Source organism: Dendrobates tinctorius, unplaced genomic scaffold, assembly GCF_039654945.1.
Source record: "Dendrobates tinctorius isolate UK_male_01 unplaced genomic scaffold, ASM3965494v1 ptg000144l, whole genome shotgun sequence".
In the NCBI taxonomy this organism is placed as follows: Eukaryota; Metazoa; Chordata; class Amphibia; order Anura; family Dendrobatidae; genus Dendrobates; species Dendrobates tinctorius.
The window spans coordinates 6,957,389-6,984,761 of record NW_027361811.1 but is presented as its reverse complement, the minus strand read 5'-3'; the positions used below and the strand labels follow the sequence as shown (position 1 = coordinate 6,984,761).

Genomic DNA, 27,373 nt, shown 5'->3' with positions numbered 1-27,373 from the left:
AAAATAGCAAGTTCTTCCACTCCATTATGAAAATGCCAGGAGTTAAATCCTCAGATTGTAATTTTTTAGTCACTGTAAAAGGGTGATTAAGCTATTCCTTCAATTCAGCCACCTGTGTCCATTGACCTTCACTTAGGGTTACCTGAGGGTTCGTCATATCTATAAGAAACGGTTTTAGCTCAAGCAATCGCTCAAATCATTAAATAAGTGCTGCCCCACCGAGTGGCTTGATCGACAATTGCCCCTTTCCCAGCACATCTCGCCAAGATGGAATCAATTTTAGGGGTTCTGGCGGCAATAACCAATTTTCTCACATTTCCAAATCAGATTTTCAGCATGTCCCTCTTGCAGACTATCTCTTATTGCCAGCTGCAGCGTGTGCACAAAACAACGCATGTGATGAATATGAAAGTGTTTTGAAGCACCTTCAACATTATCTATTTCTAAAGTATAATTTTGCTGTTCTGTTGTAATATCTGTTCCTCAGTTAAATGAACAGCACTGTGGCCTTCCATCTCAAACATACTGAATCCTAAATTTTCTTCTAGCTGTTGTTCATTACCCTCATTCCTCAGTTTAATTGTACTTATGTTTGAATCATTGTCCGTTAAAATAGCAAGAACCTGTTCTTGTGTGAATGTAGCCTTAGATCAGGAATAGAACAGCCATTTATAGGACACTTCATAACTTTCCCAAATTCCTATGAAAAAATATTCAGCACATTCTGCATTGAACTACTGTACCCAATTTATTATATATTTTAGGAGTTGGAGTCAGTCCATTTTACACCGACTCCACAGCCCTGCTTGTCCCGATGTGGAATCAGGATCAGAGAATGGCAGGACAATGCCGCCAACTCAAACTCTCCTGATGGACGTAATGACAACCAAGAAGGAAACTTTCCATGTCAGGAGAAGACACAGAATGTTTTGAATGAGCTCAAAAGACGCACGCTGGAGTGCGCCAAGGACAAGGTTAAGATCCCATGGATCTATCCGAGGACGATAAGGAGGTGCCAGGAGAGCGGCTTCTTGAAGAAAAGTCTTTACCTGGGAACGAGAAGCCAGATTTCGTTGGAAAAGAATAGACAGGTAGAAACTTGACCCTTTAGGGTACTGAGAGATAGACCAGAATCAAGACCTGCTTGTAGAAACCCCAGGATGAAAGGAAGGGGAAAAAAAAAAAGGACAGACCAAAATTGTTGTCTTCACTCCACCAAAAGGCTTTCCAGTATCTGTGGTATATAAGCAAGGATGCTGGTTTTCTTGCCTTAATCATGGTCTGAATGACCCGATGGGAAAAACCGGTCTCCCTCAAGACTGCGGCATCAACTGCCATGCCGTTAGACTGAACTTTGGTGGAAGAGGAGGCCTTGTGAAAAGATCTTGATGGTCTGGAAACCTCTAGGAAGCATCCATGAGCATGTTCACCAGCTCCATGTACCAGGCCCTTCTTGGTCAGTCTGGAGCTACCAGGATTATGGGAATTGCTTCCGCCTTTATGGTTTTTTTTCACGACTCTCGGAATCAAGGAGAGGTGGAAGAAAAAAAAAAAAAAAAGCCTGAATTGGGATCACGGGTTCACTAGGGCATCGCAACCAATGATCCTGGGACCTGGGTACAAACTGAGGAAACCTGTGGTTCAGAGACGCCACATCTCTGGCATATTTGGTTTAAACCGGCGGGATTGAGAGACCACTCTCCTGATGAGAGACCCTGACAACTCAGAAAATCGGCTGCCCAATTTTCCACCCCTGGAATGTGTACGGCTGAAATAGCGATTTGACGCTCCACCCATTGCTGAATCCTTGTTACCTCTGCTATCACCTGTTTGCTGTCCTGCCTTGATAGTTATGAAAGCCATGGCAGTGGTGTTGTCAGATTGTGTGTGGACCGGCTGGCCTGCAAGGAGGGACTTCCAGCAGCGACGAGAAAGAAAAATTGCCCTGATCTCCAGACGATTGATGGGGAGGGCTGTTTCTTGGACGTTCCAACAACCCTGCACTGTATGATAAAGACCGCTCTCCGAAATAAAAAGACTTTTCTTTTGCAAGGAAGACATGTTCTTGGTCCATGACGAACCTCATGCCCAGAAAGACCAGGTGCTGAGATGGGGTCAGGGAGGACTTCTCGCTGATGACAATCCAGCAGAGACAGACCAGCGTGCCCAAGGTGATCTGAAGACTCAGGTCGCAGTCTCGGCGAGATTGCCCCTTCATCAGATCATCCAAGTAAGGGATTATGAGAATCCCCTTGGAACGAAGGATGGCCATGACCTTCGTGAACACTCTGGGGGCAGAGGCCAGGCCGAAGGGAAGAGCCGTGAACTGATAGTGGTCCTCCTGGATCGCAAGCCGTAGGAATCTCTGATGCTGAACACAAACAGGAATGTGAAGATAAGCATCTACAGAGCAAAGAAATTCTCCCGTCCCTGATCCATGGGAGGCGATTACTGAACGTAGGGACTCCATCCTGAAATAATGGTTCTGAACGTGACGGTTTAGTCGCTTGAGGGCCAAAAATCGGACAGAGCAATCAGTCTTTCTTCGGGACTACGAAAAGATTGTACTAGAACCCTGAAAGTCGTTCATGCCGGGGGGGGACGACGACTTTGGGGGTGTCTAGTGTCTAGTCAATTTTGAAAACAGACATCACCATTTCTGACACAGGCATCGTTGACCACCAACAACCACGCGTCCTGGAACAGAAGATTAGCCGGCCTCCCGCCCCGGAGAGATTCCCAGGTGGGGATGACCTGTCACACTGAGGAGAACCTGTTGGCGCAGGACCCCGAAGGCTTGGTCGCCAGTGAGGAGCTGGTTTAAAAGGACGGCTTCTTCCTTTCCCCTTAGGCGGAAGAGTGGTCCTGCTGGGAGGAAGTCCATGAAAAGAAGGGCCGAAAGAAATGAAATTGAAGCGACCTCCTTTTCCTATTGAAAGGACGTTTAGGCCTGGAATGGGGAAGAGAGGTGCTTTTCCTGCCGGTAGCATCCGAAATGATCTGATCCAGTTTGGACCTGAAAAGCCTAGAGCCTTGAAAGGCAAGGTTAGTGAGAGACTTTTTGAATGTGGATCTGTATTCCACACTTTCAACCAGAGAATGCAGCGCATAGCAATTATGTTGCCGTTTACCCTCGCGGAACAACCGGCCGCATCCAAGGAGGCGGTCAGAAGATATTTGCCGGAATGGGTAGTCTGGTCTGCCAAATCTGCCATCTCTTCCGGAGGAGCTGCAGCTAGGATACCCTGGTGAAGAATTCTTGCCCAGGCAGACATGGACTTTGCCACCCAGGTGGAGAAGGGTGGGGAGGGGGAAGAGGCTAGGAGTGGTCAGAGAGTGGGCGATGTGGGTGACACGACACTGCTCTCGGTCGCAAAGGTATGGGAAAAACAGGGTGAGCAATTACACAGTTACCCTAAGGAAGAAGAACCTGAAAAACAAAGAAAAGATTAAACACCACAAGAAACCTGACAAGTAAAATGCAGATCTGGGATCAGATCCAGGTCTGCCTCCCACAGACATCAAGCTTAAAATGGAGGTACTTGGTGCCCGTCAGTGGGTGTATTCTGCTGGGGAGGATCCATTTTATTTTTGCCTAGTGTCAGCCTCCTAGCAGCAGCATACACCCCATGGTTACCTGTGTCCCCCAAAGAAGCAATAAAGAAAGGTGTAAAAATAAAATCAATATTTGGGGTGACCATACTGCTCTTAAATCAGCATCAATTCTTCAATACACTTTTACACAGTTTTGAGAGAAGAAAAGAAAAAAAGCAGGGAGGTTGTTCCAAACATCTGAGAACCAACAACAAGTCTGTATGTATGTTTGTGCAAATCCTCAATATAGAGAATGTCTGGGATTGCACGAAGAGAGGGATTTTTGGTACTTACCGTAAAATCTTTCTTGGAGCCTTCATTGGGGGACACAGGTTACCATGGCTGTCGCTAGGAGGCTGACACTATGCAAATAAGGAAAAAAAAAAATAGCCCCTCAGCAGTATACACCCACCGACAGGCACAAGGCAACTCAGTTGGTGCTAAAAGCAGTAGTAGGAGCAAGTATGAACAAACTCAACCTATGTACCAATCCAAAACGGCACAATGGCCAACATGGTACAACATTAAGGGAGAGTGCAATGAATGCGCCAAGAAAGATTTTACGGTAAGTACCAAAAATCCCTCTCTCTCGCTTCATTGGGGGACACAGGTTACCATGGGACGTCCAAAAGCAATCCCAAGGGTGGGAAAGGTATGCAGAGAGAAGGGAACTTAGGTCGGCCGGTGGGAAACCGCTGCCTGCAGTATCTTCTTACCCAGGCCTGCATCAGCAGAGGCATGAGTATGCACCTTGTAAAACCTCACGAAAGTGTGAAGGGACGACCAGGTTGCAGCCTTGCAAACCCGAAGACTGGTGACGAATGGCCCAGGAAGCTCCCACATCCCAGGTAGAGAGTGAGCCCTTACACCCGGAGGAGGCTGTTCTGAAGGCGGTATGCCTCCAGAACTGCTAAACGAATCCAATGAGTGATTGTGCATTTAGAAGCTGGGAGCCCCTTTCGACGACCTTCAGAGACAACAATCAGGGAATCGGACTGACAAAAGGGAAGCAGTCCTAGAGAGGCAGACTCAAATAGCCCTGGCCAAATCCAGCTTGTGGCGATCTTTCCAAAGGATGAGCACAGAGAAGGAAGGACGATTGTTCTCGTTGATGTGAAAGGCAGAAACTACCTTTGGCAGAAAAGAAGGAACCGGCCGGAGGACCACCTTATCCCAGTGCAGAATCAGGAAAGGAGAACGGCAGGACAACGCTGCCAACTCGGAGACCCTCCTAATAGAGGTGACGGTGACCAGGAAGGCCACTTTCCATGAAAGGAGAGAGAAAGAAATGTCCTGAATAGGTCTAAAAGGCGCACACTGGAGGGCACCCAGGACAAGGTTGAGATCCCATGGATCAACCAGAGAATGGTAAGGAGTAGCTATGAGCGACGCCCTGAAGAAAAAAGTCCTCCTGGGGAAGAGATGCCAGATCCCTTTGGAAGAGGACAGAGCGGACACCTGACCCTTTAAAAAGGTACTGAGGGAAAGGCCCGAGTCGAGACCTGTTTGTAGAAAACCAAGGACGGAAGGAAGGAAAATGCAATTGGAAACAAACTGTTGTCTTCCCACCAATGGAAGAAGCCTTTCCAACATCTGTGATAGATGCGTGAAGATGCCAGTTTTCTTGCCCTAATTATGGTCTATATGACCTTGTGAGAAAAACCAGCGTCCCTTAGGACTGCGGCCTCAACGGCCATGCCATTAAATTCAGAGACCGAGAAATCGGGTGGAAGAGGGTCCCTTGAGATAGAAGATCTGGACATTCTGGAAGCCTCCAGGGGGCGTCCGAGAGCATGTTCATTAGCTTTGCATACCAGGCCCTCGGTCGCCAATCTGGAGCTACTAACAGAGCGGGGAGCCCTTCTGCATTTATCTTTTTCACGACTCTTGGGATCAAGGGAAGAGGTGGAAACAGATAAGGCATCTGAAACTGGGACTACGGGATCACAAGTGCGTCCCAACTGACGCCCATCGGGTCCCGGGACCTGGCTACGTACTGGGGAATCTTGTGGTTCGATCGAGAAGCCATTAGGTCGACATTTGGAACGCCCCACCTCTGACAAATCTGGTTGAAGACGGCGGGGTTGAGAGATCATTCGCCTGACGACTCAGAAAACCGGCTTCCCAGATGTCCACCCATGGAATGTGGACGGCTGATATGGCGGGGACATGGCTTTCTGCCCAACGCAGAATCTTTGCTACCTCTGCCATGATCTGCTTGCTGCGAGTCCCACCTTGGTGGCTTATGTAAGCCACAGCTGTGGCATTGTCCGACTGAATGCAGACTGGTTTGCCCGCGAGGAGGGACTGCCAGCGAAGGAGGGCAAGAAGGATTGCCCTGATCTCCAATAGATTGATTGGGAGGAGGGCTTCCTGAACGTTCCAGCGACCCTGCGCTATGAGATAGAGGAAGACCGCTCCCCAACCCTGAAGACTGCCATTGGTGGTGATGACCTGCCATCGGAGAGGGAGAAATAACCTCCTGCGCAGGACAGAGGCCGATAGCGTCCACCAAGTGAGAGTGCCTCACATTGAGAGGTAGGAGAACTGGATGATCCAGCGAAAGTGTACTCCTGTCCCATGTAGACAGGAGGGCCAGCTGGAGGGGGCAGGTGTGGAACTGGGCATAAGGTACTGCTTCCATGGAAGCGATCACCTTCCCCAGTACTCTCATTCAGAACCGAAGGGGAAGAGAGACTGGGCGCTTTAAGGCTTTGATTCCCTGTCGGCGAGATACGAACTTCTCCTTTGGAAGGAAGACTTGAGCTTGGATGGTGTAGAGTTCAATGCTAAGGAACACGAGACGCCGAGTTGGGATCAGGGTCGATTTCTTGTTGATAATCCAACCGAGACGGACCAGCATGTCCAGAGTGATCTGGAGGCTCTGGTCGCAGTCTCAGAGACTGGCCCTTGACCAGGAGATCGTCGAGATAAGTGATTAGGAGATTCCCTTTGTAATGACGGATGGCCATGACCGCTGCATTGACCTTCATGAAGACCCTGGAGGTGGACGCCAGGCCAAACGGGAGTGCCGTGAACTAGTAATGGTGTGCCTGTATGGCAAACCGTAGGAACCTCTGATGCTATACACAAACAGGGACATGCAGGTAAGCATCCTGAATGTCCACAGAGCAAAGATATTCCCCCGGCTCCACGGAGGTGATCACTGAGCGCAAGGACTCCATTCTGAAGTGGCAAATCCGAAGGTGACGATTCAACTGCTTGAGGTCCAAGATCGGGCGAAGGGAACAGTCTTTTTTCGGGACTACAAACAGGTTTGAGTAGAACCCTGAAAACCTTTCGTGCCAAGGAACGGGTACGATCACTCCTGAGCTTAACAGGGAAGAGACGGCTTTGAGAAGCCCTTGGACCAGAGAGGGCTGTTTTGGAGGGCGAGACTGGAAGAAACATCTCTCTTGTAGCTGGATGTAACGATCTCCCTGACCCAGGCGTCGACCACAGACAACCAAGTGTCCCTGAAAAGAAGCCTGCCTCCCACCCTGGAACGATGTCCAGGTGGGGGTGACCCATCATTTAGATGAGAATCTGTGACTGCGGGACCCAGAGGGCTTGGAGGGGCGGCCCTTAGGCTTCCAGTGAGGAGTAGGTCCTGCTGGGAGGAGCCTCCTGAGGACGAGAAAGGACGAAAAGGCAGAGGTCTTTTCCTATTGAAGGGACATCTGGGTCTGGATTGGGGCAAGGATGTGCTTTTGCCCCCGGAGGCGTCTGAAACGATCTGATCCAGCTTGGCCCCAAAGAGTCTGGAACCCTGGAACGAAAGGCCAGTGAGATATTTTAGAGGCTGGATCTGTGTTCCATGCTTTTAACCAAACTTCGCGTCGAATGGCAATGTTGCTCTTAGCGCTTGCGGAACAGGCGGCCGCATCTAAGGATGCATTTAAGAGATATTTACCAGCATGAGCAATCTGGTCTGCTAAATCCACTAGCTCCTCTTTAGGAGCTTCTGCCATGATGCCCCTGCGAAGAATCTTGGTCCAGGCAGATATAGCTTTTGCCGCCCAAGTGGAAGCGAAATTAGGGCAGACGGAAGGTGTCAGCCGCCTCAAAGGCAGATTTGGATAAAGCCTCAGTCTGTCCGTCCGTAGCGTCCTTGAGAGACGCCGCATGAGGAATGGACAGGATTGTTTGAGGAGAAGCACGAGACCGGCGGGTCCACAAAAGGGGATTCGGACCATTTGATGACAAGGTCTGGACTAAATGGTTACAGAATGTCTAGGTGCTTTCTGCCTGGAAAACATTTGCTGGGATGCTCCCAATGTTTAGAGGTAGTAATCTCAAACGCTTTGTGATTGGGAAAAGTTCTGGAGGGACGCTTAACCTGTTTGAATGAAACGGAGTCGTCCTGAGCAGCCGCTTCCTCCTCCTTTAGTTCAAGGGTTTGAAGAATAGCCAAGAAAAGGCCGTCTACCATGTCATGCGTTCCAGAAGCCTGATCTACTTCCGAGTCAGACTCGGACTGAGAGGCTATATCCAACCTGACGTCCGCCTCCGAGGAGGGGGAACGGGTAGAGAGGGGAACTCTGGAAGCTGCAGAGGGACCCAGTGAACTGGATGAGGAGTTAGACAGAGTCCGCTTTCTAGATCTTTTCCCTGATCTTTCCCTGTGAGGGTCATGGTCCGGTGCGTGCGAATGACCGTAGGAGGCGGAGCACTGGTGGTGGCGGCAGATAGATGCAGCATACGTTCCAGGACCTGAACCAGGGACTGTGACATTTTAGTCAGGTCTGAGACCGACAGACATTGCAACAGACAGGCCCGAGACCGACTGAGACATGGCAATAGCCCACTCCGGAAGAGGGGGGGGGGGGGGGTGTGCTCTCATCCCGGGCGGTGGAGTTGTCCTGAGGAACAGACATGGTGGAAGGACAGAAGGGAGATGGCCGACCTGAAGCCCACTTTCTCTTACAGCGAGCAAAAGTGTAGTGAATCACTGTAGGTATGTAATCAAAGGCCCCACAGGGTTGGCCTTAGGTAGAGCCTGTGCAAAAGTGCAGCAGGATACTATGAAGGTGATACTGCTGAGGACAGCTATGAGGTGTTCAGGGGAAGGGAGAGGGTACAGCCTAAACGGTCCAGCGATTATGCAGCCAGAGAGCGCAGGATAGCTGTGTCCCCGTTGAAGACCGCAGGAAGTTGAGCACGCCGAGTCACTGTGTCCCCCGAGAACGCTGTGTTTCCCCCTAGAAATCCCTTGTCCACTATGCGTGCATGGTCGCCTGTGGATAACCTGCAGACACTGACATGCATTGTGACTTTCAAGACTGCAGCTTGTCAACTGCTCAGAAATTTCACCAACAGAATGTATTGAATGCGGTAAATCCCCACAGTTCAGTGAACACATGGGGATTTACCAGTGTTCAATAGAAGGCAGCACTTTGGACGCAGAGCACATACGCTGTGTCCAAAGCGCTGCCAGTTCCCGATTGTGGGAGCATAGCCCAAGGTGGTTTGCCACATGCTTCATGTGAGGGGGATAAAAAAAAAAAAAAAAAAAAAAATAATAATATATGGTGCCATCAAGAAAGATAGCACCCCCCAGTTGCCTGTGCAAGTGGCCGGGCACGACCAATCAGCGACAGGCGCAGTCCGGCGGTGAATTGTCGCGGAACTCGGACACACGCCACCGCCGAGAAATCTGCGGCGCTAGCCGCTGATCTCCCGACGGTTGCCGCAGGTCATCTCCTGCTGCACGGAGGTCAGTGGTGACGCAGCCCGGAGATGACTGGCGCAGTGCTCAATGTGCGGATGGTACCCAGGGTCCGGAGGAGACTCCTCCAGGCCCTGGGTACCATAAACCTGTAAAAAAATAAAATTAAAATAAAAATTAGTGATACTTACCTTCTGACGGCCCCCGGACTCTTTCCCTCCTCTCACCACACGCCCGGCATCTTCCGGTCCCAGTAATGCTTTGCGTGAAAGACCGCTGATGACGTCGCGCTCTCGCGAGAGTGACGTCATCTCCGGTCCTTTGCGCCAAGCATTACTGGGACTGGAAGATGCCGGGAGCGTGGAGAGGAGATCGGGGGCCGTCGGAAGGTGAGAATAACCTTTATTTTTTTTATTCTAAAATATCCAATGCGTTAGAATCAGGCCACCATCTAGTATAAATATATTTATCTACCAGAAGCTCCATGATGATCCTCAGACAAATGTCCATGTTCTTTGTGTGTTTGACGTCTTCCTGTGGGATTCCTTCTGTCCCCACCTTCCTGCCATCTGGTGGAATCCCCCGATTCATTGGTTGAATTGTTTCTTGATCGGTTCGAATTCTGTGTCCGACGATCTCTCCAGTTATTAGAGTCACTTCTTTGCTCTTCTGCTGACCATCGTTTGACAATGTCCTTGGGATTAGTGCCTGCTTGCCCACCAGGACTAAAGTTTTTTCCAAAGTTCTGATGTGGCCCATTACGGCCATAAATGACTGGGATAGCCTTCGGCTTTGGAGAATCCCTTTCTAATTTCCTTCCTTGGGGTTCATGACCCAAATATGACGGATTCTTAGGACTTCTCTTAAAATCATCTTCATCTTTTAACACCTTTGCTCTGACTTGATTGGCAGCATCTCCCATTGTTACAAGTTCAGAGAAATCACATCTAAAAGAAAAAAAAAAAAAAAAATAGCATGAACAATAAAATTTAAAAATAAATTGACTCTGCAATTTCTGGAAATTAGTAAACACCATTTGAGCACTGCCATCTAGAGGTAGGGAGCTCAAACATTTCAATAAACGAATAAGAATAGAAGAGAAAATGTGTACATGAATGGTACCACATAACATGCAACATGTTAAGATACAAACATTACCCTTCACTCCGCACTGAAAGTTAGGGCCCTTATATTTATGGTGCTTGAACCTCTAGGTTCAAGCGACATACTGTAATCCGATTTCTTATATTTATAGTGCTATGAAGAAAGCACTATCATGTAATCTGAACGCTGCTAACATTCTTCTATTATTCAGTTGATTTCCGCAATCAACGCGGCCTGAACCGCTACACGCACAGACTCCGTTGAGGCGTCGTTTCGAAGCCAGCGTCCAAGAGTGGTGTTGATCGAATTTGTAGTTTTTGTGCAATTTTCGTTTGAAAAATTTTTCCCGTCATTGGAATGCATTGTCTCAATGCATTTCAATGGGAAAATTTTGCCATAGGAATACATGGGGCAGTCGTGAGACGATTCAAATTTGAAAACCAGTAGCGGCAGTTAAGCTCATCGATATGCGCAGGCAGACCCAGTTACTATGCCAAGTTCAACGCCTACGAACTTTACATGACCCCTCCAGGACACAGTTTCTGCCAGATAATATCAGCTCTTAAAGCGAAAACCAAAAGCACAAATGCAAATCTAGCTTCATCACACGACGCATGCCTCTGAGAGATAATGTGCGCCAAAGTGGATTTAGAAGCCCAGTGTGCCAAACTGGCTCTTAAGGGCCGGCGTGCCAAATCGGAGGCTGAGCCACTCCGGCCGCCAAATCGGACCCAGAGTGGCCCCGCGCACCAAATTGGACCCAGAGGGATCCCGGCCACCACCAATTCAAGCCCTGAGGAGCCCAGGCCATCGAATTGGATCCTGAGGGGCCCCACCCACCCAATCAGACCCTGAGGGGCCCCACAGGCCAAAGTGGCCGCTGAGAGGCACCCACAGTTAAAACGAATCCTGAGTTGAAAGTCTTGCAGGGCAGCAGGCAAGTCTCACTTAAAGGGGCAGCCCGGGCACCATTTCAAAGCACTATCTGTACTTCCTTCAGGAAATACACATCTAGTTTATTAGAAGGCCATGTGCACATGGTGCGGATACTGCTGCATTCCCGCAGCAGTTTTGGCCCTGCGGAAACGCAGCAGTTCCGCAGACCAAGTACAGTACAATGAAACCCTATGGGTTTTCAAAAACTCTGTGCTGACGGTGCGGTTTTTTCCGCGCGGTTCACAAATTGCAGCATGTCAATTGTTTGGGTGGTTTCCGCAGCGGTTTCACACCTTTAACATAGTAGAGGTGTGAAACCGCAGGGCAAAACCGCAGGTCACTACCTGCGGTTCCGCGCAGAAAAAAACCGCAGGTGAATCTGCAACATGTGCACATAGCCTTATACTTCTACACGTTTTCTGCAATTAATGCGGCCCAACCGCTCGGCGCAGAGACCCCGTTCAGGTGGCGATTTGAAGCCCACGGTGGGGACAGGTGTGCTATGTATTTTTGGAGTTGATCCGATTTTTTTTTTTTTTTTTTTTATTAACCCCTTAGTGACAGAGCCAATTTTTAAAATTCTGACCAATATCACTTTGTGGTGATAACTCTGGAACGCCTCAACAAATCCCATTGAGATTGTTTTTTCGTGGCACATTATAATTTATGATAATGGTAAATTTAGGTTGATTTTTTTTTTTTTTTTTTTTTTTTATATAAACCCAAAACATATCAGAAACTTGACAAAAATGTGAAAAAAAAAAAATTGCAATTTTCAAACTTTGAATGATTATCCGTTCAATCCAGAGAGTCATTCCACACAAAAACATGAATAAATAACATTTCCCATATGTCTGCCTTACATCAGCACCATTTTTAAAATGCAAATTTACTTTGTTAGGCTACTTTCACGCATCAGTTTTTTGCCGTCAGGCAGGATCCGGCTATTTTTAGAAAAAACGGATCCGGCATAAATTTTGGAGAACTGTAGAAACCAGGGCTGTGGAGTCGGTAAGCCAAACCTGCGACTCCGACTCCTCAATTTCCCTTACACCGACTCCGACTCCCACACATATTGCTTATATTTAAGTGAAAAATTTATTGTAGTACAATGTGAACCTCAGACATTTAATCATTTTTATGATCCAATAATCAAGATATTTATGATAGAACAGAATATATATTGGTGTACTACCCAGTTTTCATTCTTTTTGGTACAGATACGATATGGATAGACAGATATGGATAAATGGATAGATAGAGCAGATTTCTAATCTGTTTTTGCTATTGAAAACATTATCTATGAGCTCAAAAACCTTTCAGGTGATGCAGTTTTTTAAAAAGATGATCAACTTTTGCAGCTGAAAAACGTATCCTCAAAAAACACAGGAAAAACGCTGTGTGTGAATGTAGCCTTAGATCAGGAATAGAACAGCCATTTATAGGACATTTCATAACTTTCCCAAACTCCTATGAAAAAATATTCAGCACATCCTGCATTGAACTACTGTGCCCAATTTATTATATATTTTAGGAGTCGGAGTCGGTCCATTTTATACCGACTCCAACTCCGACTCCACCAAAATGAGCTCCGACTCCGACTCCACAGCCCTGGTAGAAACGGATCCGTTTTTCTGCTGGATCCGTCTAGCAGGTTATATCTGTTTCCTGGGGGCTGGCCAATTGTATCTGAGCATGCGCAGACTTAAAAAAACGGATCCGGTGGCTGGATCCGTCTTTTTCTGGATCCGGCGCATTCCGGCGCCCATAGACTTTCATTGTAGCAAAAAGCTGGAAGCGTCGGATCCGGCGCTTCCGGCTTTTTCGCCGGAGACAAAAAAAACGTTACAGTAGCCGTTTTTTTCCAGACGCCGGAATGAGACAAGTAGCCGGATCCGGGAAAAACTGAATCCGGCATTGCATTTTGCCGGATCCGGTTTTACAAAAAAAAGCCGGATCGCGCCTGACGGCAAAAAACTAATTTGTGAAAGAGGCCTTAGGCTTTTAGGAGGTTTAAAAATGCTGCAGTAGGGGGCGTGGCATGGCGAGCGAGGAGTGAGGACGCATGTAAGAGAGCTCCCGCTCCAGCACCGGTGACCGACCCGAACAGAGCCCAGAATACTTACCCCACCTTCTGATGTCGGCTAGGAGGACCAGGGGGAATACGTCCGCGGGCCCCTCAGCACCCGACAGCACTCCCAGAGGCATTTCCCGCTACCTTGTAGGAGCGGGAAGAAGGAAGGCTGCGGGCGCCATGACAGGTGTGGAGACCGGAGCGCAGCAGGCCCCGCCGCCACCAGGAAGTAAGGCGCAGGCGGGAGGAGAGAAAACTGGTGAGACGGCAGCCGGAGGGGGACCCCGTGGAGGGAAAGGGGGCACATCCACGGGGGGCCCAGCAGGCAGCGAGGCTATCTCCTCCTAATAAATCCTCTGGGGCCCAGGAGATCCGTCAATCACAGGGGCACCACGCGGACGGTCCCGCGCAGATACAGGCCGGCGGATCAGATAAGAACCCCGGGGGGATGAGTGCAGAACCCCCCCCGTGTCACAGAGAGGCGGCAGTGTCCCCCCAGACGTCGACATGGCCACTACAGCTGTCCCTGCAGACTCTATGATGATGGACACCGCAGCATCAGATATACAAAATAATGTAACCCGCCGACCAGACGCACTCCTGACACCGCAACACGGGAGATCATTCTCCTCCACGACAGGGTGCTCCGTGACACCCATGGGAGCTGATTTCAGCCTATTATACAATAAGATAAAAGATATCCCGACGAAGCAGGATATGGAGCAGTACATTGCTCGTCTGGAATGCTCCTATAAGGCTGAACTTTCCGTATTAAGAGATGATATACAACAATGTGGTGAGAAAGTGGAATCTCATGACCAGCTTATAGCCTCCCTAACCGAAAGAATGGAGGCTCAGGAAACTGCCACAGCCGCACAAGCAAGACAGTTGCAAACTCTAGCTGAAATGCTGGACGATTCCGAGAATAGGGGACGCAGAAACAATATAAGAATAAGGGGATTGCCTGAGACTATATCCCCCCAAGAGTTGAACACCACTTTGAGAGATATCTTTAACTCGGTACTAGATAGGCCTCAGGATGCCCAACTGGAACAGGATCGTGCCCACGGGTCCCTGGGCCCGCGTCCCGGCGAGCAAGATCCACCAAGAGATGTGATATGCCGGGTTCACAAGTACCAACTTAAAGATGCGATCATGGGAGCAGCCAGGAAAGCAAAATCTATGAACCACTTGGGATCTCGTATACAGCTCTTCGCAGATTTGTCCAGATGGACACTACAGAGACGCAGAGCTCTCCGCCCCCTCTTAGACGAACTACAACGACGAGGCCTTCCCTATACTTGGGGATTTCCATTCTGCCTTCGGGTTCGGAAGGGAGGTAGAGTGCATTGTTTGAGTCATCCTGGCGGAGTTCCGGCGTTCTCAGCTGCCTTGGATCTAACGGAGGTGGATATACCTGACTGGCCACCCCTGCCTTCATACAATGGACTTCAAGGTCTCCAAAGAGGCCAGATCCCTCAGCAGCAACGTCGTCGCAGGGGTCGGCCCAACGGTCCAGGGCACATGCATCCTGTAGACGACGAGGCTGGATAGTATGCCTTGTCCTAAATTGCAGGTGGCCCTGCGGTGTTATGTTTTGAGAGTTAACTTACAGTCTAGTAGGTTATACTGGTTTGTTGCTTAAAAGCGAAGTATTTATAATACTATCAGTGCTGTCGATATTGAAAATAGTTGAGAATTGGGGCATGTTTCACTAGCCTATAATTAGCTGTTACACGTATATTCTCTATCTGTTCAGTTCCCGTTATAAAGGGAATACGATGGTTAAATCATTGCAGGGTCGGGAACCGGGGGAGTAGGTGTCTCCAACTCCTCTTTTTGCTATACACTTAACCCCCGGAGGCGCTGGGTTGCCATCGAGGCACGCAGCTGTTATATTTTACCTCCAACAGGTATTCCTGGAGTGTGCTTACTTACACTCGTATAGTTAAAAATCCTATTTCTTTGTCTCCTTTCTCTTTTTCCTTTTTCTAACCTCTCGTCTACTTTCTTTGTTAATACCCACTCCCTTCACTAGCTCTCCCTCCCTCATCAACAACGGGCGTAGGACTCCGGAGCCGATCCATCTTGTTAGCCGTAGCCTGCATCCTTGGCCTCACGCTGCAGATACAATGTCGGGTAAGAACACTGTACAAAAGATAACACTGGGCTCTTTGAATACTAGAGGCTTTAATACTCCGCAGAAGCGGTCACATATTTTATATGGCATGCATAAGAAAAGAGTAAATATAGTAATCCTACAAGAGACACATTTTAAAGTCGGACACATCCCCAATATTCACGACAGACATTACACGACCTGGTTTCATAGTGCTAACCCGGATTCACGCTCCCGCGGGGTCTCCATAGCGCTCCATAAATCCCTCCAGCATACCATATTGGACACATTGGTTGATGCGGAGGGCAGATACGTGCTTTTGAAAATTCAAATTTTTTCAACCACATATACTATAGCGGGTTGGTACGCTCCCGGCCGGGACCAAATACGAGCTGCTAGATCTTTCCTGAAGATCGTGGCTGAGTTTGCCGAGGGGGTGGTCATACTGGGAGGTGACTTTAACATGACTCTTAACCCGACTCTAGACTCCACGGCAGCGAGGTCATATCTTTCATATCGCCAGCTATCCTCACTGAAAAGGGATCTCCAGGATTTGCGACTCACTGATGTCTGGAGACTTTGTAATCCCACTGAAAGAGACTACACGTTCTTTTCCACACCGCACAACTCTTATGGGAGGATTGATTTCTTTCTCCTTAGCCACTGTGCATTGGCCTGGAACCCGAGACCTTCTATCGGGAGTTTTCTATGATCGGATCATGCTCCAGTGTTTCTGGACATTAGCCCTCCTGACTCGGGGCAGCGGCAGTGGACATGGAGATTGAACGATAATCTTTTAAAAGATAATACTTGTGCGGCCGACATCAAGTCTACCATAGCGGACTTCTTACAAGACCATGCACACGACACTACTGCCATCCCTGTTAAATGGGAGGCCCTTAAATGTGTTCTCAGAGGGGTCCTCATTAAGCATGGATCTCGCTTGAAACGAATAAAAAGTAAAGAGATTACAGACTTGACAGAAAAGATATTGACGTTAGAGACGAAGCATAAAACGGACAAGGACACGGAAACGCTGATTGACTTGATCAAATACAGAGACGATCTGAAGTCCCTACTGAATGAGAAATACCGACACCACAGAAATCGCTTTAAAAGTATATTATACGGTCAAGCTAACAAATGTGGACGTCTACTGGCCAGGTTCTTACATCCGCGTAACCAGACTACATATATCTCTTCTCTCCAGCAAAAGGGGGGGGGGGGGGGGGTCGAGCGACGTCGAACCCGACAGAAATTTTGGACATAATGAGGCATTACTATCATACATTATATAATATTGGTGAGATTGTTCCCCTCAGTCACCTTTGGATCCTCAACCAAGCATAGAATCGTATATTCACGACACCGCTCTTCCTACACTGACCACGGATTTAACCATCCCGTTGGATTCCGACTTTACGACAGAGGAGATTGTTGAAGTCATCCAAAACACTCCGGCTGGTAAAAGCCCGGGACCGGATGGGTTTTCCCCTCATTTCTATAAGATGTTTCAGGAACAACTTAGCCCTATTATGACGGGGGTATTTAACTCCATCACAGCTGAGTCCCCGTTTGCCCCACAGTCTTTAGAGGCTTTTATTACGGTGTTGCCAAAGCCGGGCAGGGACCCTAAATTAGTAACAAATTATCGCCCAATATCTCTCATCAATGTTGATGTAAAATTATACGCCAAAATACTGGCTAATCGTCTGGCTCCCCTCTTGCCCTCGGTAATACATTCAGATCAGGTGGGGTTTGTGAGAGGAAGGGAGGCGAGGGACGGCATAAGTAAGACTCTCAACTTGACTGCCTATGCTAAATCGAAATGTAAACCGTTGGCTGTACTGTCGATGGATGCGGAGAAAGCCTTCGACCGTGTGCACTGGGGCTTCATGTTTTCGGCCCTGCGATAGCTGGGCCTAGGGAACCGTTTTCTGCATAGGGTCGCAGCCCTATACTCTGGCCCGTCGGCCAGGGTCAAGGTAAATGGAGCAATGTCGGGCTCTATGACCATTGGGAACGGGACCAGGCAGGGATGCCCTTTGTCGCCCCTTCTCTATGCGATAGTTATGGAGCACTTAGCAGTGGCGATCAGGAAGAATCCTAGTGTACACGGTCTATGGGTGGACGATATTCAGTATAAAGTCTCTCTTTATGCGGATGACCTCTTAGTGTACATATCCCAGCCACACACAACCCTTCCATCATTGATGGAGGAGTTTCAAAAATACGGCGAGGTCAGTAACTTCAAGATTAACTTTCAGAAAACTGAAGCCCTAAATATATCCCTAGGACAGGCTGAACTTATAAGACTTATGGGAAATTTCCCCTTCCGGTGGAAGACTGGGGCCATTCAATATTTAGGCATTCAAATCCCTACTGACACGACCGACTTATATAAGTTAAATTATGTGCCTTTGTTGGAGTCGACTCTGAAACGGTTGAGGGAATACGGACGGAAGACCATCTCATGGTTTGGTAGGATGAATTCATTTAAAATGGACATTCTTCCAAGGTTCTTATATCTATTCCAGCCGGTCCCGATAGTGCCGCCAAAGACATTCTTTCAGACCATTAGATCTGCGTTAATACGCTTTGTCTGGCAGACATCTAAACCTCGTCTTAAATATTCTATTCTAACCGCCCCGAAACCCAGAGGTGGAGCGGGCCTCCCTGACTTGGAACTCTATCACAGAGCTTCCCTACTTGCACGTCTGTTTGACTGGCAGTTCGGTCATCATTCTAAACAATGGGTACAATTGGAACAGGTATCTTTCGGCGTCCCATTGCGTCATCTCCCGTGGATCAGACGAACTGAACAGGTTGCAAATGACTATAAGGGACCAACAGGTTTCTTGACTCGAGAAGTTCTACGGGTCTGGAATCGGGTTAAACAAACAGAAACTGATCAGTAATTTGAACCCATTGTCACCGATATTTGGTAATCCGGGCTTTCCCCCAGGGTGTCACAGAGGCCAATTTTTGGGTTGGCACAGGAGTTCTGACTTACGATTGGGACAGACACTAATGGACGGAAAATTTCCGACATGGGGCGCCTTACGGGAAAAGTTCCCAGGTAGGACACTCTCCTGGTTGGAGTATAACCAGTTGCGATCGTTTATACGGGGACGTTTGGCCGACTGTACTTCTCGCCCTCCCATGACGCGGTTGGAAGCTCTCTTACAAATGCAAGACCCTCCCTCACATTTGATTTCCTTTTTATATAAGGAACTTCACTCAGGGGATTCGGAAGGGGTTCCAAGTTACATCCGCGCATGGGAGGAAGAGATGGGATGCAAGTTCTCGAAGGAGGACCTTGATAAAGCTTTTCTTTATACACATAAAATGTCTCCGGCCGGGGGCGCTCAAGAGAAAAATTACAAGATACTGACTAGGTGGTATCTGTCCCCCGTTAGATTGAAGTCCATCTTCCCGACATTGGATGATACATGCTGGCGATGTGCAATGGAGAGGCACGCTATACCACATATGGTGGCAATGCCCTGCTATACGACCCTTTTGGGAGGGGGTTTTTCGGGCATACCAGGAGATCTCTGGGAAATGTGTCCTTCCCTCCCCACAAATTGCCATTTTATCAATTCTTCCGGGTTCCATATCAACACAAAAGAAGAGCCTTCTCCGGTTTTGTATTACTGCAGCAAGGATGGTGATCCTGCGCTACTGGCGTACAACGACAAAGTCAACTATAGCAGAGTGGTTATCAGAGTTTATAGACATTTTTCGTATGGAGGAGTTGATGGCTGAATTGGAGGGAGATAATTCTCGCTTTATTCGAACATGGCAGCCCTGGATGGTGTTCAGGGAGACGCCTGGACTACTTCGGTTAACTGAAAATGTTTCTTAGAGACCGGCTCGGAGATCCGTAACCCATCCCTCAGTCCCCCCCTCCCCTCCCTGTGAGTTATCCTTTTCTTTCTGTTTCCTTACCCTATCTCTTTGATACTTGTAATACACCCTCACAGGTTATGGGTAAAATGTTGGCGAATCCGGTACGGCTTGGTGTATAACCATGTATAATACTGTATCTTGTACCTTATGTCTTGTTTGTTATATGTTAAAATCTTTTAACTTCTTCAATAAAAAAGATTCAACATAAAAATGCTGCAGTAATTTTTCATTTTTTCAAGGAAAGTTACAACATTTATTTTTTGAGGGACCTATCCAAGTTTGAAGTGACTGGGATGATTTAGCGAATCCTGCTTTGAGCAGGGGGTTGGACCAGATGGCCCAGGAGGTCCCTTCCAACTCTACGATTCTATGATTCTATGATTTTGGGGGGATCCTACATATTGGAAAACCCCCAAAAGTGATACCATTTTAAAAACCGCACCCCTGACATATTGAAAACTTCTGTCAGATAGTTTAACCCTTAAGGTGATTTTCAGGAATGAAAAAGTGTTTACCCCCTAAATGTCGCTGACTTCTGAACTGACCACTATATCCGGAAGACTCTAAAGGCCCCTTTACATTTAGCGATGCACCAGCGATCCGACCCGGTCAGGATCGCTGGTGCATCGCTAAATGATTGCTAGTGAGCTGTCACACAGGCAGACCTCACAGCGATGCAGCAGCGACGCACTGCACAATACTCACCTTTCACACACAGCGATCCTGACGTCCTCCCGCCCACCTTCACGTGTCGCTCGTCGGCGCCAGCAGGAAGCGCCCGACGAAAAATGGAGCCGGACATTCTCGCGCGATCAGCGATGGACAGCGGGGGAGTCTGTCGGAGGTAAGTATCACACATATTGCTAGCGATATCGCTATAATGTCACAAAATCGGTGACATAGCGATTTCGCCATGTGTAAAACCCCCTTAAGGCCGCTATTTGGCCATGAACTGCTATGGCAAACATCAGGACCACACAATCATGATCTCAGTGTGTCAATTGGATTAAAGCGGAAGCCCCCACAATCTTTTAACCATTTTTCCGATGTAGCAGCAGCAACTAAGGGATATGGACGGTGCCAACACTGATCGTTTGTGATACAGCAAGTTGTCAGCTATACTGGACAGCCGACAGCTGCTGGATGGTCACCTGTGTGGGTATGATATTTTCTTATATCTCAGGTCAGTAAAAAGATGTATTGGCTATCATTAAGGGGTTAAACTTAATATAACTAAAGATAGATATATATATATATATATATATATATATATATATATATATATATATATATATATATATATATATATATATATATATATATATATACACACACACACACACACTCACTGGCCACTTTATTAGGTACACCATGCTAGTAAGGGGTTGGACCCCCTTTTGCCTTCAGAACTGCCTCAATTCTTCGTGGCAGAGATTCAACAAGGTGCTGGAAGCATTCCTCAGAGATTTTGGACCATATTGACATGATGGCATCACACAGTTGGCGCAGATTTGTCGGCTGCACATCCCTGATGCGAATCTCCCGTTCCACCACATCCCAAAGATGCTCTATTGGATTGAGATCTGGTGACTGAGGAGGCCATTTGAGTACAGTAAACTCATTGTCATGTTCAAGAAACCAATCTGAGATGATTCGAGCTTTATGACATGGCGCATTATCCTGCTGAAAGTAGCCATCAGATGTTGGGTACATTGTGGTCATAAAGGGATGGACATGGTCAGCAACAATACTCAGGTAGGCTGTGGCGTTGCAACGATGCTCAATTGGTACCAAGGGGCCCAAAGAGTGCCCAGAAAAAATTCCCCACACCATGACACCACCACCACCAGCCTGAACCGTTGATACAAGGCAGGATGGATCCATGCTTTCATGTTGTTTACGCCAAATTCTGACCCTACCATCCGAATGTCGCAGCAGAAATCGAGACTCATCAGACCAGGCAACGTTTTTCCAATCTTCTACTGTCCAATTTCGATGAGCTTGTGCAAATTGTAGCCTCAGTTTCCTGTTCTTAGCTGAGAGGAGTGGTACCCAGTGTGGTCTTCTGCTGCTGTAGCCCATCTGCCTCAAAGTTCGACGCACTGTGCGTTCAGAGATGCTCTTCTGCCTACCTTGGTTGTAACGGGTGGCAATTTGAGTCACTGTTGCCTTTCTATCAGCTTGAACCAGTCTGCCCATTCTCCTCTGACCTCTGGCATCAACATGGCATTTCCGGCCTCAGAACTGCCGCTCACTGGATTTTTTTTCTTTTTCGGACCATTCTCTGTAAACCCTAGAGATGGTTGTGCGTGAAAATCCCAGTAGATCAGCAGTTTCTGAAATTCTCAGACCAGCCCTTCTGGCACCAACAATCATGCCACGTTCAAAGGCACTCAAATCACCTTTCTTCCCCATACTGATGCTCGGTTTGAACTGCAGGAGATTGTCTTGACCATGTCTACATGCCTAAATGCACTGAGTTGCCGCCATGTGATTGGCTGATTAGAAATTAAGTCTTAACACACAGTTGGACAGGTGTACCTAATAAAGTGGCCAGTGAGTGTATATATATATATATATATATATATATATATATATATATACACACACACATACACACACACACACACACATATATATAGTGCCTACAAGTAGTATTCAACCCCCTGCAGATTTAGCAGGTTTGATAAGATGCAAATAAGTTAGAGCCTTCAAACTTCACACAAGAGCAGGATTTATTAACAGATGCATAATTCTTACAAACCAAGAAGTTATGTTGCTCAGTTAAATTTTAATAAATTTTAAACTTAAAAGTGTGGGTCAATTATTATTCAACCCCTAGGTTTAATATTTTGTGGAATAACCCTTGCTTGCAATTACAGCTAATAATCATCTTTTATAAGACCTGATCAGGCCGGCACAGGTCTCTGGAGTTATCTTGACCCACTCCTCCATGCAGATCATCTCCAAGTTATCTAGGTTCTTTGGGTGTCTCATGTGGACTTTAATCGTGAGCTCCTTCCACAAGTTTTCAATTGGGTTAAGGTCAGGAGACTGTCTAGGCCACTCCAACACCTTGATTTTTTGCCTCTTGAACCAGGCCTTGGTTTTCTTGGCTGTGTGCTTTGGGTCGTTGTCTTGTTGGAAGATGAAATGACAACCCATCTTAAGATCCTTGATGGAGGAGCGGAGGTTCTTGGCCAAAATCTCCAGGTAGGCCGTGCTATCCATCTTCCCATGGATGCGGACCAGATGGCCAGGCCCCTTGGCTGAGAAACAGCCCCACAGCATGATGCTGCCACCACCATGCTTTAATGTAGGGATGGTATTCTTGGGGTCGTATGCAGTGCTATCCAGTCTCCAAACGTCACGTGTGTGGTTGGCACCAAAGATCTCGATCTTGTTCTCATCAGACCAGAGAACCTTGAACCAGTCTGTCTCAGAGTCCTCCAAGTGATCATGAGCAAACTGTAGACAAGCCTTGACATGACGCTTTGAAAGTAAAGGTACCTTACGGGCTCGTCTGGAACGGAGACCATTGCGGTGGAGTACGTTACTTATGGTATTGACTGAAACCAATGTCCCCACTGCCATGAGATCTTCCCGGAGCTCCTTCCTTGTTGTCCTTGGGTTAGCCTTGACTCTTCGGACAAGCCTGGCCTCAGCACGGGAGGAAACTTTCAAAGGCTGTCCAGGCCGTGGAAGGCTAACAGTAGTTCCATAAGCCTTCCACTTCCGGATGATGCTCCCAACAGTGGAGACAGGTAGGCCCAACTCCTTGGAAAGGGTTCTGTACCCCTTGCCAGCCTTGTGACCCTCCACGATCTTGTCTCTGATGGCCTTGGAATGCTCCTTTGTCTTTCCCATGTTGACCATGTATGAGTGCTGTTCACAAGTTTGGGGAGGGTCTTAAATAGTCACAAAAGGCTGGAAAAAGATAATTAATCCAAACATGTGAAGCTCATTGTTCTTTGTGCCTGAAATACTTCTTAATACTTTAGGGCAGGGGTCCCCAACCGCCGGTCCGCGGCCCAGCACCGGGCCGCTGCAGTGCCCTTGCCGGTCCGCGGACACAAGGGGAGCCAGGGGCGGTCAGCGGCGTAGCGGGGGCTGGGGCGGCGCGCAGCAGTTCTTAGCGGCGGCCAGAGAGCGATCCAAGCAGCTCCGCTGCCTGCAAGAGGGAATAGCAGGAGCGGAGCTGCAAGGACCCGTCCACTGCGTCCAGCTTCCTGTCTCTGACTGACACAGAGAGGAGTGCGGCCGCTGCTGTGTCAGAGCAAGGAAGCGCAGGCGGCGGGCAGGAGAGAGGTGGTGTGTGTGTGTGTGTGTGTGTGTGTGTGTGTGTGTGTGTGTGTGTGTGTATGTATGTATGTAGGTCTGTGTTTGTGTAGCCTGGCCCTGGAGGAGATGGGGACATGAGGAGAAGGCCGTGAGGGGAGTGATGGAGAGACAGCAGTGATGGGGTGAAGGCAATGATGGGGAGAGGGGAGTGATGGGGTGAAGGCAATGATGGGGAGAGGGGAGTGATGGGGTGAAGGCAATGATGGGGAGAAGGCAATGATGGAGAGAAGGGAGTGATGGGGAGAAGGGAGTGATGGGGAGAAGGGAGTGATGGGGAGAAGGGAGTGATGGGGTGAAGGCAATGATGGGGAGAGGGGAGTGATGGGGTGAAGGCAATGATGGGGAGAAGGGAGTGATGGGGTGAAGGGAGTGATGGGGTGAAGGCAATGATGGGGAGAAGGGAGTGATGGGGTGAAGGCAATGATGGAGAGATGGCAGTGATGGGGTGAAGGCAATGATGGAGAGATGGCAGTGATGGGGTGAAGGCAATGATGGAGAGATGGCAGTGATGGGGTGAAGGCAATGATGGGGAGACAGCAGTGATGGAGAGAAGGCAATGATGGAGAGAGGAGAGTGATGGGGAGAAGGGAGTGATGGGGAGAAGGGAGTGATGGGGAGAAGGGAGTGATGGGGAGAAGGGAGTGATGGGGAGAAGGGAGTGATGGGGAGAAGGGAGTGATGGGGAGAAGGGAGTGATGGGGAGAAGGGAGTGATGGAGCACTTATTCAAAACCTATGGTGAGTTGAGTCACATTATAAATGTTATTTAATTATAAGTATGCACTGCTACACTACAACCGTGTCCATAGCCCCGCCCCCTTATGACCAAAGCCCCGCCCCTGCCACACCCCCATCCCCGCCCTGCCATGGAAGAATGGTCTTGCTTGAAACCGGTCCCTGGTGCAAAAAAGGTTGGGGACCACCGCTTTAGGGGAACCAAACAGAATTCTGGTGGTTTGAGGGGTTGAATAATAAATGACCCTCTGAATAAACTTTTCACAATTTAAAAAAAAATTAAAAACAAAGAAATAACATTCTTTTTTGCTGCAGTGCATTTCACACTTCCAGGCTGATCTACAGTCCAAATGTCACAATGCCAAGTTAATTCCGAATGTGTAAACCTGCAGGGGGTTGAATACTACTTGTAGGCACTGTATATATCTATTTTAAGCAAAAATTTTCCCATAGGAATTAATGGCGACCTTTCCATGACCCCAACTGACATGGATTGAAGCCACAGCGCAGGTGCAGTGACCTTACAAAGACTGCAGCTATGCAAATGCAGCTTCCACACATGACCCGTATTAGCTAATGGAAGCTGACAGATCGCTGATTCAAGGTCTTAAAGGCGAAGCGCGCCAATGGCTTCTGAAAAGCCCCACCCAGTGATGGCTAACCTTGGCACTCCAGCTGTTGTAAAACTACAACTCCCAACATGCTCTTGCAACCTGCAGCAGTTGAGGCATGCTGGGAGTTGTAGTTCAACAGCTGGAGTGCCAAGGTTCGCCATCACTGCAGTCAGACGCCAAAGTGGCTTTAGAAGCCCAGTGTGCCAAAGTGGCCCCCGAGGCAAAGTGGCAGCATGTGTCAACATGGCAAAAGTCGCTACCAAGTGGCTACCGAAGTGCTGAATGTGCCAAAGTGGCTGCCAAGTGGCTACAGAGGTTACGAATGTGCCAAAGTGGCTACCAAGTGGCCAAAGTGGCTACCGAGGTTCCGAATGTGCCAAAGTGGCTACATCACCCACATTGGCTTCATATACAACCCATTCCAGGTTGTGCCATGGCTATACACAACATTCATATTTTAACTTTACTTTCTTACAGTCGACACCTGATACACTGCTGTAAAGCTGGCAGCGCTGTTCAAGCACCATGTATTTCCTTCAGGAAATGCCCATCTAGTTTATTACCATACATACAAAAAAAAAAAATAAATAAATAAATAAATAAATGTATGGAGCCTGTATTTTCAGACACAGAAGAAGTTTAAAAATTGCTGCTTTAGTATTTTGATAGTTTCGTTAGACGTTTCTATGGTTAGTTTACAGACTTATTGACTATGTTTATGTTTATTTACATTTACGTAATAAGGGCATGTGTCCACGGGGCGCATTGGCAGCGCTTTGGACGAAGTGGATACCCAGCTCTGCCCAAAGTGCCGCCCCCTGCTGTACGTGCGGTGATACCGTATGTGTGGTGATACCGTATGTGTTCATTGCACCACTTTGTTATATCACAAGAAGTTGCATAGGGGTAGTTATACATACGAATAGTTGCAGATATAAGGCTGTGTGCCCAGGTAAGCATTTTTTCGCGTTTAAGCATTTTTTTTCCCCCATGCAAAAACACAAACGCATACATTAAGCATCTCATTCTTATAATGCATTCTGCAGTTTTTGTGCACGTGTTTTTTGCGAAAAAAAAAAAATATGGATCGGACAAAAACACAGCATGTTCATTAATTTTGAGGGGAAAAAAAAAAAAAAAAAAAAAAAAAACGCATTTCCAACTATATTCAATGAGAATAAGGATGCTCCGGAAAATTACAAGAAAAAAACGCAAAAAATAAAAATGCGGATTTCCTGGGAAGGAATCGGGTTTTGCTCAGGAAATTTCTACGTGGGCACATAGCCTAAAAGTTGGTGCCTGTTCTTTTACGTACTCAATATTTACATAACCTGTGATGAGGTCATGAACATGTGATTAGCCATGTGATTGGTAACTGGGAGTGGTTACAGGCTAAGGAAGGTGTGTTGCACAGGTGTGAGAGACTGCTAGGATTCTGTCAGTGTGGACAGAGCTTCCACGTTCCCGGCTCAGACGTCGCATAGCCTGGGGAAGCAGTGTCGGCGAGTCCGAGCCAAAAGGAGCAGACGGTCTTGAAAACCATGTGATACTGACACCTGCATGGCCAACAGGTAACGGTCTTGAAAACCTTGTGCTACTGACCGGGTTCAGAAAGAGACTGTGTGTGAACTGATATCTATCGGAGACCTCTGAGGACAAGGGGGATCTAAGAACCTATGTGGGCGATCCAACAGGTAACGGTCTTGACAATCGTGTGTTATACTGACCGGGGTCAGTGAGACTGTGAGAAGTGTCTATAGGGTGCCTCTGTGGATAAGAGGTACCCGGGAGCCTGTGTGGTCGACACCAGCAGGTAACGGACAGGTGTCCGTGTTATACTGAACGGGGTCAGTGAGAGACTGTATCTGCATCCATGTGTTAAGGCTGAAGGTTTGACAGTATTGATTGTTGGAACTGTCTAAATAAACTGAATGGCTTAATTTTAACCCTGAGCATGCCAGTTTTACCTCAAACACCTGCCAAGAGAGTAATCCCGGTCCACTCACATGGTGGAACGTTACAGGACATGCTGGCCTTCTCAGCCCAGAAAAAAAAATAAAATAAAATAAAAATACAGCACTAATGGAGCGAGCTGCAAGTTTTTCTGGGGGCTAGAAGTTCTGGTTTTGATAGGTATTGCAAATTGTTCTCTTCATCCAGTTTGCAATAGTACTTTTTGACGATTTCTTTATTTCGACCGTAGAGCTGTATAAAAGAAAGATTCTGATCGCCCCTCCAAAGTTGCATTTGTTGGAGGTCATAAATGACCACTTCGTA

At 47.8% G+C, this 27,373-nt stretch overlaps 1 protein-coding gene across 2 annotated transcripts in view; it reads right to left on the bottom strand.

Annotated features, from left to right (window-relative positions):
* The window catches only part of TUT7 (terminal uridylyl transferase 7), a 149,666-nt gene that overhangs the window by 86,776 nt on the left and 35,517 nt on the right, over positions 1-27,373 (bottom strand). For both annotated transcript variants that reach the window (XM_073545990.1, XM_073545991.1), the window contains exon 2: positions 9,737-10,209. In XM_073545990.1, the coding sequence (XP_073402091.1) occupies positions 9,737-10,184 (448 nt within the window). In that variant the 5' untranslated portion in view covers positions 10,185-10,209. The remainder of the gene's footprint in view (positions 1-9,736; positions 10,210-27,373) is intronic.